Genomic DNA, 15223 nt, shown 5'->3' with positions numbered 1-15223 from the left:
AAAGAAAAGATTGGGAAAGAGTCGAGAAAAACATAGAGAGACAAAGTTGGTGACATATCAATTAAAACAATGGACACGTGTATGGAAATTTTAGCAATTCTGCTTTTTTTAATAAAATATTTTGAGAGAAAATGAATGCCAAAATTAGCTACCTGATGCAAGCCATTGCCAATGCTTGAAACTAATCTAAGTGCATTTGCATTGACTTCCTCTAATTGTTTCCACTGGCCAAGGCTTAGATGCCATGGTCCCCCTGCTGTGCCATGTTCTTGTACATCTAAATATAATTAGGCTGTCAAAACATTATCACTGACAAAGAAGCTTAATCCAAAAGATTTGTACCCTGGACATAAAAAGAGAGTTCAAGGTTTCCTGAATGCATCTACTGGCCAGATCAAAATCCTCATTTTCTCTCTATTCTGAATTAAAATATTACAAAGCAAGACTTGGGTGAGATCAAGCCCAGGGGATTGAGAGTTCTTTCAGCTTTTAAAATTCTACAAAATTCATCATTGTGAGGTTTTGATCACAAAAACATTCAAATTTCTAAAAATCAGTAAAAACTACCTCCAACCTCTTATGAGGAAAGGTGTTTCTTCACTTGGGCTAAAACATTTTTTGACACTGCAACTCTCAAGAGTGTCAACCACAGGAGGCATGTACAGCTGCCAGATTTTGTGTACATAGATGAAGCCAATTGATGATCCAGACTCAATCCAAGACTCTTGCAGAAAATGCGCTTAAAGCTTGACTTAAGTTCATATTGGACTCACAGCATCAAGCCATAATTATGGCACCATGTGATGTGCCTTGTTACACCAGCATTGAACTTGCGTTCATTACTTCCTTAACGGCACGGACGGCAAGGAATATTGTCCCCTGATTTGCCAAAGTGTCACTCTTTATACACTTAAATTAACCAAAGCTTAACTAAAAGCTTTCATAGTATTGTGTTGCAAAACAAGTTTGATTTAAGCTTTGCACATCTCTCACTAGATATGTTTCTCTACAAATGCAGAATAACTTCATTAGGGTCGTTGAGACAATGCTATATGAGCATGCAATATGCAAATCAAGGAGTCAAAAGGGACAAAACTAGATGGAGAGAAAGCGTGTTTTTAAAGACAGGTTAAATCGGCCCATCTAAGATACTGATAACAATGATTATAATATGAATGAGAGAGAGAGAGAGAGAGAGAGAGAGAGAGAGAGAGAGAGAGAGAGAGGGCTTTTAAAGTGATAGCCAAGCCAGTAGACCACATGTGATCCATATGAGGAATCTGTTAATTAGGATCCCAACGCTGAGAGTGAGCAAGTGAGTGAGAGAGAGAAGGGGGGTGGTGGAAGGGAGCACAAAAGAGCTTACAAAACCACAAAGACATAATGTGTGGTAAACCTTATAAAAGGAAATGCTTACTACATTTCCAAAAGCCCTTATACCAACCAGTAAGGCACAGAAAATTTGAGAAGGTGGGGCAAAAAGAAAACTGTGCATCACCTGATGCACAATACGCTCTTTCCTTAGAGGTTACGATGTGAAAGTTATGATCCGGTCTGCAATACCACTTCTGCAGAGGGGGCATTCTGTGCATGCTACCGCACAAGGTTTGCACACTGAGGTAAATTCCTCACGTTAGTTTTTTTTTTTTAAGAAACTTCCAGCTACAGAAAAACAGCGGCATTATGAGACATGAGATAAGGAATGTAATTGCTTTTGTAAAATCAAGGTTTACTTACAGCAAAAATGTCGGCAAGGAAGAAGAACTGCAGCAGTTGGAGCCTCAAAACAGATCTTGCAAACATGGCCATTTCTTTCATCATCTTGTTGATCAACATCGCTAGACAGACCATGTTCCCTTTCAATGTCTACTTTGTCTTGGCTTCTTGCCTGCAACATGAATAGGTTCATTCAGATTTGACATCTGCTTAGATTTCCAGTAAGTGATACCACATAGAAGTGTATTTGCTTTTGTCGGGCGTAGGCATCTTGCAACCCTCTATGCATGTCTACATGTCTATGTGCATATGCAATAGCACAAATAGTTTGAGGTTCCATCAGGCCAAGGACAAAAACAGGTATTGGAGAGAAGAGAGAGATGATGATGATAAATCTTTTAACACCATAGCCAAGCCAGCAGACCACATATGATTGATATGACAGCACCAAACTGCAGGGAATGAAACTTGGTGGCACTTGAGCCCGGGATTGCTTGATACAAGCACTTAAGATGCATAAAACACCAGGACTGCATAGAGCGTGCACATGCACCCCCTCGCCCCCCAACATGCAGACACATAGAGTGAGTGAGACCTTGGCTTGAAATATCTTTGTCAAAGCTTCAACATGAAGATGTTGTAGTTCTTCAAGTGCAGACAGCTGCAGACCTTCCAACTCCTCACTCTGTTGGAAACAAAAAAGATGTTGAATAAACAGCAAAATGGAATCATCATGATTATTATAAGAGACTTAAGTATCAACAGAAACACACTTTCTTCGTATGGCTTTCTTAAAAAGCCCATCTACAGGGAGAATAAGCATTCCTACCTTGAGCTGAGAAACGAGAGTTTTAAGTTCCACAGTCCTTTGTTTTTCCTCTTCCAGGCTGGCTCGTAGCTCTTCAATGGCAAGTTGCCCTTGTTGAGGCCTTCCTCTGGCCATCCTGGTATCATTAACATCTTGTTCTTGAATACCTCCACAGCTATCAATGCTTGAAGTATCACTGTCAAGAATATTCTGCACCTCCGACCTTATGGGAGTATCCATTATCCCCTTCTCCTTTTTCAACTTAGCCACCTGAACCCACATCCCAGCTAAATCATTCTCTAGATCAGCCTCCCTTTTCTTGGCTTCTTCTAACTTCTTTCGTAGCTCTGATTCTGTTTGCTCCTTGTCAGCAAGAGCAGCCTCCAAACATGTCTCTCTCTCCTTTCTGGCATACAGTTCCCTCTTCACATCTTCAGGGTCAAGCTTCCATGAATCAATGTCATCATACATGTCAATGTCACTGTCAAAATCTCCCTCTCTTAAAGCTTTTCCTGCCTGATTCACCATGTAGAAATGACCATCCCTATGGTAATTGTTACCTCTCATGTTTGTGAAGCGGTTACCACTTGCAGAGTGGTTTCCTGATTTACTTGAAAAGGCAGCTTCCTGTGCTAGAGCCAAATCATTTGCAAGCTTTGAGTTCTGAAAAGACAGCTTAGTAACTTCCTCTGCTAAATTTCTCAACTCAACAGCAGCAGCTGATGCTAGCTCCTTTGCATAGGATGCCTCCTCTGCCAGCTTCTGACTTTGTATGTGCAAGCCCCCATTTTCTTCTTCCAAGCGAACCTTCTCTTGCTTAAGGCGTTCAATTTCCACCACCTGTCAATTAGACACCCAAGGTTATTGATGCTTTGAAACAGACATATGAACATAAAATAGATTCAAGAATGGCCTACAAGAGACCTGTATCAGCATCTGATTCTGTCTGCTGGCATTGCGGCTGACATGTCGAGAACTTCCCTTTGAGCTGTAACTTTCCGAATCTGAGAATTCAGCTTCACTTCCTCTGCCCTTGAAGTCACCTATTGAACCAGCAGAGTTCAACAGCCCTCCATTAAGCTGAGAAACATCTAGTACAGTATTCCTCTTGGAAAGGATCCATGGCTGGACAGAGAAATTTTTTTGATTAGCTGAATCCTCAAATGGCATGTTGTTATTCCGATGCTGCATTGATGTAATTGTATCTTGCAGCTTCTTAATCTCCAATAACTACAAACAGAAAGGAAACACCTTGAAATTTCATTTTATGAAAAAACTGAAGGTGATTTTTAGTGACTATACATGAATCTAAATGTGAGGCGTCATAGGGTTACTTCACATCTCTATGTACGAGCAAGTCCTATCTCAAGCTATTTTCGGAATTACCTTTGTTTGCAATTGCTCTTGAAGTATTCTGTTATCAGCAACCTTTATCTGCACAATCAAACTCCAGAGAAATAAACAATCAAACTCCAGAGAAATAAGCAATTTAGGTCTTTGAAAGGTTCAGATTCCTGCATATAACAAAAATATTGAAACATAGAAGGAAGCATAGACAATAATACTACACACCTCCAGCTCAAACTCTTTTTCACTCAGTTGACTTATCAGCTTCAAGATTGTCTGAAACGTGAACAGAACTCAGAATTAGAAACGTTGATGTGTACAAGCAGCTGTGGAAAGATTAATACACCAACCTTTGATGCACATATCTATAGGGGGAGATGATATGACTTTGAGTTATCCACACACATGAATCAAGTATCCCCAAACCTTCCTACCTCTGACATTTCAACAGGAGAAGCTTTTTTCAAGGCGGCTTGTCCAGTCCCTATGATACGCTGCTCAAGAACTCGTATCTGTACTTCTTTTTCTTCAATCTCAGCGTGTGCTTTCTCCATTTGGGCCTTCATAAACCTTCAAATTTGTTAATCTGATGTTTTGGTCAAAGAGAGAAGTTATTCCCCATATGCTAAAAAACTATAGTAACTTCAATGAATCTAAATGCAAGTCAATTTTGCAGAACTTACTTGCAACTGTACATCATCAGGTTTGCTTACTGCTTGTTCTGACAACCTACTCAGAGAACTCATACATAGTGCAACCTCTCCGGCCAGCAGTTTTAGTTGCTCTCTAAGTAGATCCATTTGATCAGCCATGGTTTGCCCACTCTGCAAAAATTCAACAAGTATTGCCCCAATGAGACAATTAAAGGGTGCTTGAGGCTGGATACAAGCAAATCCCGAAGCAACAGGCAGGACCTTGGAAGTGCAACATTGCTCACAAGGCAGTCATGATGATCCAATCCCCCCCCCAAAACACCTCTTTATGTGCGCGTGTGTTCTGGAAAGGGAGGGGGGGGGTGATCGCGCTTACAAGTATCTCCTTACAAAACTGTTTTCACATTCCTAGTGACTTTCCTGAACCCTCTTCCTACACACACACACACACACACACACACACACACACACAAAAATGTTGAACTGTACCAACAGCTGCTGAAAAGAACACATACAGGTGGGGGCCTTTGGCCTTGCTGTGTGGCACTAAAAAGTTCCCCAGCCTGTGTAAGATCTGTCAAAGACTCTACAGGTACTGTCGGATCTACATCTTTCTGGATGAAGGAACTCCCCTGTCCTCCTTTTAGGCTTGTCAATGACTCCAGCTGAGCTGGAGCAAAGGCAGCTAAAGAACAAGATCCATTTGGAGAAGGTTCAGCATCAAAGCTTTCATTTTTCTGCATCACCATTCAAGTCACAAGACCTTTGACAATGAATATTTGACCCTCGCCTTCCCACATAGAAAATACTCCTAACCGTTGTGCACTTATATGGCTGCATTCAATAGAAGGGCAATTTGACTAGCAAACAATACCAGTACAGCATTTTGAAAAATACTATGTGCAAGTGATTGAGGAAGGTGCAAAGCCCAAGCATATGTGGAAAACTTGTGCAAATAGTCAGTAAGCATATGAGCAAAATGAAAATGGGAACCAGTGAAAATGCCTTGTCAGCTTATCAGTCCTCTGAGTTGTAAGACATACAGATTACAATCTTTGAATAGGGTGTGCACTCTAGAAGTAATACACAAAGTTAATGGTCTGACAGTGAACACGCCTAGCCTTAATGAATGAGAATGATGGCGAGCATTCTAACTAATGGTCCGACAGTCAAACATATCTAACTCGCAATCTGCTCAAAAATGGATAGAGGGGTGCAGGCAATGGTACATATTGAGAACACTTTCAACAACATAAAAATATGAAGTTGGGAATGCAGCTAGCATGCTTACAAGGTAAAAGTTAGTAGCAGGAGCAATTCTTGCAGCAGTTGGTGTAAAAGTTGAGACAGTCCAAAAGCATTTTGGCGATCTCAGCAGCCCACTACTTACACCATGCACCTCTTGTAGACAGCCAGTTTGACCCTATTATCTATAGCTACTATGCATGAATAGGACTACCACATGCATCATTCCTCCAGATGCATGACTACACGCTAAGAAAGAGTAAGCTTATATAAGGTCTGGGACAAAAGAAGGCCAAAGAATGAACAGTAAGTTTGGGTAGTATCATATGGGCTGCATACCAAGGAAAGGAATGTACAACAATTTGGCAGCAATTACTAGCAGCCATAAGAACAGGGCAGGAGACATTATGAAGCAAGTATAATTAGCAGTAATTTACACAGTGAAATATAGTGCAAAGGGCTACATAGGTGTTTTTCTTTCCAAAGAAAAGACTTAAGGAAGTCCTCCTCTTTAAAACTACTGCTGATGAAACCAAGAAGGGATACTGTGGTTCCAACCTCTGTTATAACCAGCACTAGTCAGAAAGGAGCTACCCAAGCGATTCACATTGAGATAGTGCATGCCTCCCACTTCACCCTCCCTCCTGCTGCACCTTCCCAGCCTACCCTACCGCACCTCCTAACCAACACTTCCCCCCACCCCCCCCCCCCCCCCCCCCCGCGGCGGGGGGCCCTTCCGCCTGCCTGCTGCTACCTGCCCAGCCCTCTACTCCCCTTCTCTTTCCATCTCCCTTAGCCTTCCGCCCTTTCTCGCTCCTCCACCCGCCGTTCTCTCTTCCACCTATCCTCCTGCCCTCTCCAAATTCTTATTGTGTTCAAGTCAGCCTTCCGTATTGATTGGCATTATGACCTCCACCTTCACTAACCTCAGCCAGGCAAACAATACTATTTCCCAAGACAAGCTCCAAACTCTCCAGTGTGACATTGATAACGAGGTTCAGAAACCTCATCGGTCGGATTTATGGTTCTCACCCTGCCCGCTCAAGTGTGGATGGAGCTGGCTATTGATTTCGACTCTCCCAAGGCCACGTCCCAAGCACTTGCTCACAGCCCTCTCCCCCTCAGCTTAAAGAATTTTCTTCTTCAATATCATCCAGCCTTTGATCCAGTGAGTGGCAGGGGACCACAGACTTACCTCTATCTCACTCAGATCCCCAGGCCTCCCCCGGGCTATTGTAAGTTGCTTAACTCCATAGGAGCTCCCAGGATTATCCTCCTCTGCCTCAGCAGCGGTCACAGCCAGTGTTAACAGGGTCCCCAAAGTCCTTGTCCTTGTCCCTGATCCATCCATTTCGGACATTATCATGCATCAGAGACCGGATGGTTCGCACTTTAGACAAAGGAGGGAGATTGCCAAGAAACCGGATCGGTGCCGCTCCATCCAAGCAATCTGTTTAGCACTGGTTAGTGGGTAGAGATGGCAGACACCTCAGAAACCCCCATTCTGCCCCCGGCCCACTGTGGAACATCCCAACCCCTATGCCTCTCTTGACGATCAGGATACAGAGTCCTCAGAGATGATTTATAGTTCTTAGTGCATTCCCTCTTCTAGCGGGCTTCTCTCATGAATCGGAGGGAGAGTTTGCCTCCCACGCCCTTGCAAAGATCTTAGATCCTCTCTTTCCTACCCTCACCTCCACGGGGCCCACAGGTGGCTACGCATGCGAGACGTACTCCCTCCTTGAGGGGCGAGGCATTGCAGTCAATCACCAAGTCTGGTCACACCTTTCATACACTTCCCTTATGAGAATCATCAAGGATTACACTAGTTTTCCATGGTGTTTTTGGTGAAAAAGTTCTTCTTTATTGGTATGTGGTAGCTTACCCTCCCATGTTCCACGTGATCCATACCTAGATGAATCCAGGAACATGCCCAAATTCACCTTTTAAGAACGTGCGTGTTATATACTCATGGTAGTCGACCCACAAGACTATATAACTATCAACTTATAGAAAGAATAAGCACATATCAACTGGCCGCAACTCGGACGAAAACTTCACAATGTGAAATCTGCATGTTCGTTAATACAGCTGAAATCTGCATGTTCGCTAATACAGCTAATACAGCTGAATTATATACCTAGATGAATCCAGGAACATGCCCAAATTCACCTTTTAAGAACGTGCATTTTATATACTCATGGTAGTCAACCCACAAGAGTATATAACTATCAACTCCATTGTGCATAGTATGGACTAGATACTATGACATCCCCACTAACATCATCAGTGCCCAATAGTGGGTGTAGAACTCTATCAAGATATGCTCTCACACGTGCACTCCACACACACACATAAGAGCATATATTCACACAAAGCCCTTCGTACTGAGTTTCCATCAAACCTCCGGAGATGCAAGGCAGACTCGGTCATAATGAAGCCTAGCACTAAGGGAAGTAGCAAATAGAAAGAATTAGTACAGCAAATAAGTAGTTGATAGGGCAAATGCACCGCTAAAGATAGAAAGAATAAGCATATATCAACTGGCCGCAACTCGGACGAAAACTTCACAATGTGAAATCTGCACGTCCGCTAATATGACTGAATTATATACCCAAATGAATCCAAGAACATGCCCAAATTCACCTTTTAAGAACGTGCATGTTATATACTCATGGTAGTCAACCCACAAGACTATATATCTATCAACTCCATTATGCATAGTATGGACTAGATACTACGGCATCCCCGCTAACGTCATAAATGCCCAATAGTGGGTGTAGAACTCTGTATCAAGATATGATCTCACACAAGCACTCCACACGCACATAAGCGCATATATTCACACAAAGCCCTTCGTACTGAGTTTCTATCAAACCTCCGGAGATGCAAGGCAACTCAATCATAATGAAGCCTAGCACTAAGGGAAGTAGCAAATACAAAGAATTAGTTGATAGGACAAATGCACCACTAAAGATAGAAAGAATAAGCACATATCAACTGGCCGCAACTCGGACGAAAACTTCACAATGTGAAATCTGCATGTCTGCTAATACGGCTGAATTATATACCTAGATGAATCCAGGAACATGCCCAAATTCACCTTTTAAGAACGTGCATTTTATATACTCATGGTAGTCAACCCACAAGACTATATAACTATCAACTCATTATGCATAGTATGGACTAGATACTACAACATCCCCACTAATGTCATCAGTGCCCAATAGTGGGTGTAAAACTCTGTATCAAGATATGCTCTCACACACGCATTCCAAACACACATAAGAGCATAAATTCACACATAAGAGCATATATTCACACAAAGCCCTTCGTACTGAGTTTCTGTCAAACCTCCGGAGATGCACGGCAAACTCAGTCATAATGAAGCCTAGCACTAAGGGAAGTAGCAAATAGAAAGAATTAGTTAGCAAATAAGTAGTTAATAGGGCAAATGCACCACTAAAGATAGAAAGAATAAGCACATATCAACTGGCCGCAACTCGGATGAAAACTTCACAATGTGAAATCTGCATGTCCACTAATACGGCTGAATTATATACCTAGATGAATCCAAGAACATGCCCAAATTCACCTTTTAAGAACGTGCATGTTATATACTCATGGTAGTCAACCCACAAGACTATATAACTATCAACTCCATTATGCATAGTATGGACTAGATACTACGACATCCCCACTAACGTCATCAGTGCCCAATAGTGGGTGTAGAACTCTGTATCAAGATATGCTCTCACACGCACTCCACTCACACACACACATAAGAGCATATATTCACACAAAGCCCTTCGTAGTGAGTTTCTGTCAATCCTCCGCAGATGCAAGGTAGACTGCCTAAGTATTCTTTCTGTATAGGGAGCTCTATTTTGTAGATGTTGGGAGTTGTAGGAGACTGTATTCATTTGATAAGCTTAGAGGATCGTGTGGTCAGAGACCCCCGATACAAAAACTTACCGCATGGCACCAACTCAAAAAAGAATAGCTATTCGTTTGCGAAAGTACTTCGAGTGGCAAGCAACAAATTCCGTTTTGATTAACTTTCCAATGCTACCCTCTCCGTTGCCACCGTTGGGTGACGCCATAATCAAACAATGGATTCTCGAGGTTGGTCCAAAATGTGTAAATAATGGGCCATGGGCAAGGCTACTCTAAATAGAACCATGGGTTTACCCCCTAACTACTATGGTTGAAAAGCAAAGGTGCAAGGGTATCACATGCATGTATGATGTGTTCAGCTTGGAGATCCACATGGTCCCTGGCCTTCCCACTCTTAAGCTTATGTATGGCCCTTGTGACATTGGCGATCGTGAAGAGCGAAGATCTCTCTGACTTGGGGATTTGTGACATATCAAAGGTGGGATAATCTGGGGCATCATAGAGCCCTTGGGCATGCCCATGCCATGTGATTGGGATAATCTGGGGCATCATAGAGCCCTCCTCTCCCCTCTAGCATCCGCCATGCCTCGGAGCTATCTGCACTCAAGAAACACCTATAGAACTCCTCCCTCTGAGCCAATAATCCCTGCTTCTTGCGCTTGGTAAATCACCTAGATCTCTATTGTGCTTGTTGTGCCATGATGATGCCCCGCCTTGGCAAAGCTACACACAATAGGCTTTGCACTCCTAATCATACGAGCTATTTTGGGATCAAAATTCCAATAGAGGCTCGATTTTGCTGACGGGTGGTGCCCAAGTAGGTGGCTTGAGCTGACTCATGTAGGATAGCTGAGAGCTGGGTGGTGGCATTGGCAAGGGGGGTGGTATGTAAGTCAATGGCTGAGAGGCGACGACGCCATATGTGATCCTTGTAGATGTTGTCGAGATCAATGTTGCATAGAAACGCGTTTCGTACAGGTTTGAAACGTTTCGTCTTGTACAAAACACGTTTTTTATTCATCCTGAATATTTTAATACCCTACAGCCCATCACATCACATTGTTTCGTACCTTCTCCGTGCACATTTCCAATGGCGGCCGCCTGTACTTTTTCACCATTTTGTGTACCAACTTGCCATCGAATCAACGCCCGTGTCAACCCGCCTGCTCCTTGGTGTCCTTGGGCCTTGTGGAGGTCTTCTAAAGGGGTAATGTCATGTTTTGCTTTATGTTGGTTTTCTCTGCACAACTCACAAAGCAGCACGTTTTGTTCTCTTCCATCAATATTTATGGCATATCTTCCTCCCCTTGCTCTATTGAGACCTAAGGCTACCTACTTCTCTTCCCCTTACTCTATTGTTGGCCAAGATGACAGTTAAATTCATGAATCATAAAATGAGATTACTTTATGTTGTGTGTCCCACTTGCAAGGCCAACAATCAACATTTATCCCCGCCTTGTAGGATGCCTCGAACAGGTGATTCTCTTTGGAACAATGTCACCTTCGAGACTAGATATGGTGGCTCGGGCTCCAAAAAGTGAAAATGCAACTTTTGTGCAAATAAGCACCATGGCAGTGTCACCAGGTTGCTGAAGGCACATTTGTCACAAACAAAGGGTTTTAGCATTGGGCCATGTAAGCATGTGCGACAAGAAATCTATGATAGCCTAATCGGCGTTGGGATTGGTTTCATAGGCCAATCCATGCTGTTGCTCACATTTTGCATCTCCTTTGGAGGAATGAGGAGCAATACCTCAATGAGGAGCTAGAGTAAGGATGGACCGAGTACATTACCAAATTGGTGGGACTGGGAGGTGATATACAGCTTATGAGAAAGCTTGAGGATGAGCTTCTCATTTACCGCAACGACAGCCATATGTTTGGGCGAGCTACTGCATTGCTGAGGGAGACATAGTTGGAGCCGGTGTCTTGTGGGAGAAATACGGTGTTGGGACACCCAACTTGGTAAGGTTCTTGATTCTTGAATCTTGTATCTTTGTCTCCTATTCTTTCAAAATCTACATTCAAATGCTACTCTCTTTTTGACTCTAACTTAACATTCTTTTTTGTACAATGTAGAGACGGATTGCATTGAGAGTTCTCTCCCAAGATTGCAGTTCAAGGCGTTGTGAGAGGAATTGGAGTACATGGGCTCTTTTTCACACGAAAAAGAGAAACAGACTCTGCATAGCACAATTGGAGAGGCTTGTCTTTTGTCATTGTAATCTCCGATTGCTAAAGCAAAAGGGTCATCCCATTGAGCCTCGCCAAGTGAATCTAGATAAGATTGATATCATGAAGTGCAAGGAGATTCCCGACATTCCTCACGAGGAGAGAGACATCTATTCTATGCTCTATGAGGAGATCATGGCTCTGGCTCGCACTACACGATCTTCTCGAGAGGCTAGTACTAGTGGTGCACCTGCACCTCTAGAGGATGAGGCATTTGAGGACTCGGCTACCGGCAGTGACCCTGAGAGTGAGGCAGTAGAGGCAAAAGATGCAAATGAGGATGAGCATGAGGATGGGGATGCAGATAGCAACTAGCAACTGCCAGCATCATTTTATTTGGACATGTTATTTAATTTGAACTTTGGACATGTTATTTATTTTGATCTTGGATTTTGAGTCATGACTCATCACCCACGTGGTGATCCTTTTGATTTCTGTTTAGTCATCACCCACGTGATTTGTGATATCATCATATCTTACATGTATTTTGTTTTTATTGAAATGAATTCAATGTGGTCTCTTATAAGTTTTGTCAAACAATTTTTCCTTTTGTATATTTCAAGTTAAAAATATACATGCTTTTTCTATTTTATATGAAACCCTTTTGTAACTGTTTCTTACCTTTTATGAAACGTTTCAAAACGTATGAAACCCGTTTCATACCTGCCGTTTCAGAAACGCCTAGCAACACTGGTCAAGATCATGGTGGAAGTGCACCTTCGTGTAGGGGAAGGGTTGTATGGGATATGGCACCGAATGTGGGAGATTTGAGATAGTGAAGGCAAGATATGTATCATCAGCTCCAATCGGGGGAGGGGCTATGATGAAATCCTGTATGTAAGGGGTAAAGGCCGGAGAGCCCATCAAGTGGTCCACTGTACTACTTCTTCCTCAGTGTGGAAAGCGTCCTCCAAATTCTAGCCATCTAGACATGCCGTTATATATAATCAAGTTGTGTGGGATGCCTTGTGTGCTCCTATGCAAGTTTCCTTCCATCCAGAACCTTTATCCGATGGAAAGAGAGTGAGGAACTTTACTTGGATAGCTGGCTTGGGAAGTGGACCACTTTTTTTAATTTGTACAAGTACACTCATGCTCAACGTATTAGTCACATTCAAATTATGCTTCAACATAAAAGTGTTTGCCAAGTGGAAGGACCTCCGAGTGAAGCCAACAACTTGACCTGATTCTCAGCATGTGTTTAAGAGACAGTTTGTCTCCATTCACAAGATATGCCAACTTAAGAACTAGTGCTTCTGACAGCGGGAAACAGAGAGTGAGGACCGCCTAGCTCCCCGAACCCTGACCTGCACCCCTCCGCCTCTGTGGCCTCCATCGCTGCGCCCCTCTGCCTCTGTGCGTGCTTTGCCCCCATCCACACTCCGCCTCCCATCCTTCCTCCATCGCCATTCGCCCCTGCCTCTGCTCGCCCTTCTTCGCCCTCCAGTTTGCGCTGTTTCGCCTCCCCTCCTCTCCCCGCCTCCCCTCCTTCCTCCGCCTCTTCCCTCTACGCAACCCTGTTGTGCTGCCCTTCCCCCGCCCTTCTTCGCCTTTGCGTCCAACCATCTCCCCCTTGCTTCCCTTTCCTTTTTTGCTTTTCCATTTTCCACCCTCCCTTCCATTCCTCCACCTCCTTGCCTACCTCTTCCCCCCTTGGTTCGGATTGCTCCTCATATGGGTTCAAGTCAGCCTTTTTCTTCGATTAGCATCATGGCTAATCATTCTCCCTCGGCCGAGTGAACCATTGTTTTTTCCGAAGCCGAGCTTGCGGTCCTCTACGCCGAAATAGAGAGAGACTCCAAAACGACCCTTATTGCCAGAATCTTTGGATCTCACCCGTCCCATCTCCAAGCTCGGGACTGGGTTCTGGCGGCTCTGCCCTCCGACCTCGCTCTACACTTTCAAGATGTCAGGTTGCTTGGAAGAGGTTTCTTCCAAGTGGATTTTGATTCTGAGGACGCAGCCTCAGAGGTTTTGAAGGGCAACCCTTTGCCATTGGGCCCGAGGAAGATATTCTTTTTTCCCTACTCCAACTATTTTGACCCTGTTGAGGAAGACCGGAACCGTTTCCGGATTACTCTCAGATTCCCATGTCTTCCTCGCGCATATTGGCCTATGTTAGAGGCCATCGGGTCTGACTTTGGGCTGGTTCTTCAAGTGCCCCCTTTTCACGCCTTGCCGACATCTTTTGCCCAGGTGGTCTCACTGCCTCGACGGATGCTGTCCCCAAGGTCATGGTTCTTGCCCGTGACATTGAGCTCTTTGAGGACTATGTTTTGCTTCCTGGCCCTTGTGGCCCTTTGAAGCAAGGTATGGAGATTACAAGTAAACCCGATCAGTGCCAGGTTTGTCACCAACAACAGGGTCACTTTGCTCGAGATTGTCCTCGGGCTCGAGGTCGCAGGAGGCCTCGCAAGCGTGCTTCTCAAGGTCCACCTCCCTTGGTTCCTTTCCGTCCTTCAGTCCGCCAGGTGTGGCGAACTATCTCTCACGCCCGCCCCCCCTGGTGCGATTGATGGAAAGGCCTCCTCGAATCATGTACAAATAGATGATGTTTTTGGTCAGAGGGATGTGTCAGCTGATGCATCTTTGCGGAGAGATGATATCTCAAATCAGGATGATTTTGTTGAGTCCTTTCTAGTTGGAGGGGGCGATATGCAGGATGTTCAGCACAGTGGGGATTATGTATTGCAGGATTTTCCGCATGATGCCATTGCCCTTGATGCCCCGCAGGGCGAACAAGTTTCTCATACATATGCAGGTACTGTGCAGGGCCTCAGACAAGGGCATGTCAGTGGACTTTGCCCTGTGGATTTTCCCGTCCTACAACATTATGAGAGGCGTCCTCAGGCTGCCTGTCGTCTTCTTAGATCAGGGATCAAACCCTCTTCACTTCCATGAGAATCGTCTCATGGAATGTTCAGGGCTTCCCACCCGTGGTAGGAAGCGCCTTTAGAAGGACCAGCTTCACCCTGCTATTACAGGAGGGTCTATGGATGTGCTTTTGCTGCAGGAACACAAATTGGATAGATCTCAGTGTGGCAAAACTAGTAAGATGCTTTTTGGCCACACCTTTTGGTCCTCGGCACTCGTGGGAGAGATTCACGCTTTCCTTTTTTCGCAGGGATTGCTGGACTGAGGATGATTTCCAGAGAAGGCCAAATTCCTTATCTTTCTCTTGGCATAACCGCAGGAGCGGGGAAAAGAGCATCTTTGCACGTCTGGACAGGTTTTATGTGGATGATTGGTCCTTGGACAGAGAAGGCACCATTGCTATTATGCCTGGCACCACCATCGCTCGGCCTCTCCCCGTGTCCGTATCCTT

The 15223-nt window shown here is 44.2% G+C and overlaps 1 protein-coding gene across 1 annotated transcript; it reads right to left on the bottom strand.

Annotated features, from left to right (window-relative positions):
- Window positions 1-388: 388 nt before the first annotated feature.
- On the bottom strand, window positions 389-7120 carry LOC147616080 (kinesin-like protein KIN-7E, chloroplastic). The gene is made up of 11 exons (XM_086777929.1): window positions 6965-7120; window positions 5040-5261; window positions 4555-4695; window positions 4306-4431; window positions 4097-4147; window positions 3911-3958; window positions 3449-3754; window positions 2546-3364; window positions 2312-2401; window positions 1738-1888; window positions 389-879 (listed from the first exon to the last, which is right to left on the bottom strand). Exons 1-11 carry the CDS (start codon window positions 7118-7120, stop codon window positions 848-850), a joined length of 2142 nt encoding a protein of 713 aa, XP_086634055.1. The 3' UTR covers window positions 389-847.
- Between the last annotated feature and the right edge of the window lie 8103 nt (window positions 7121-15223).

The sequence above is a fragment of the Cibotium barometz genome, chromosome 39 (assembly GCF_041138505.1).
Source record: "Cibotium barometz isolate CiBa-2024 chromosome 39, ASM4113850v1, whole genome shotgun sequence".
Classification (NCBI taxonomy): Eukaryota; Viridiplantae; Streptophyta; class Polypodiopsida; order Cyatheales; family Cibotiaceae; genus Cibotium; species Cibotium barometz.
Note: the sequence above shows the minus strand (reverse complement) of the source record. Positions and strands in the feature narration are given on the sequence as shown.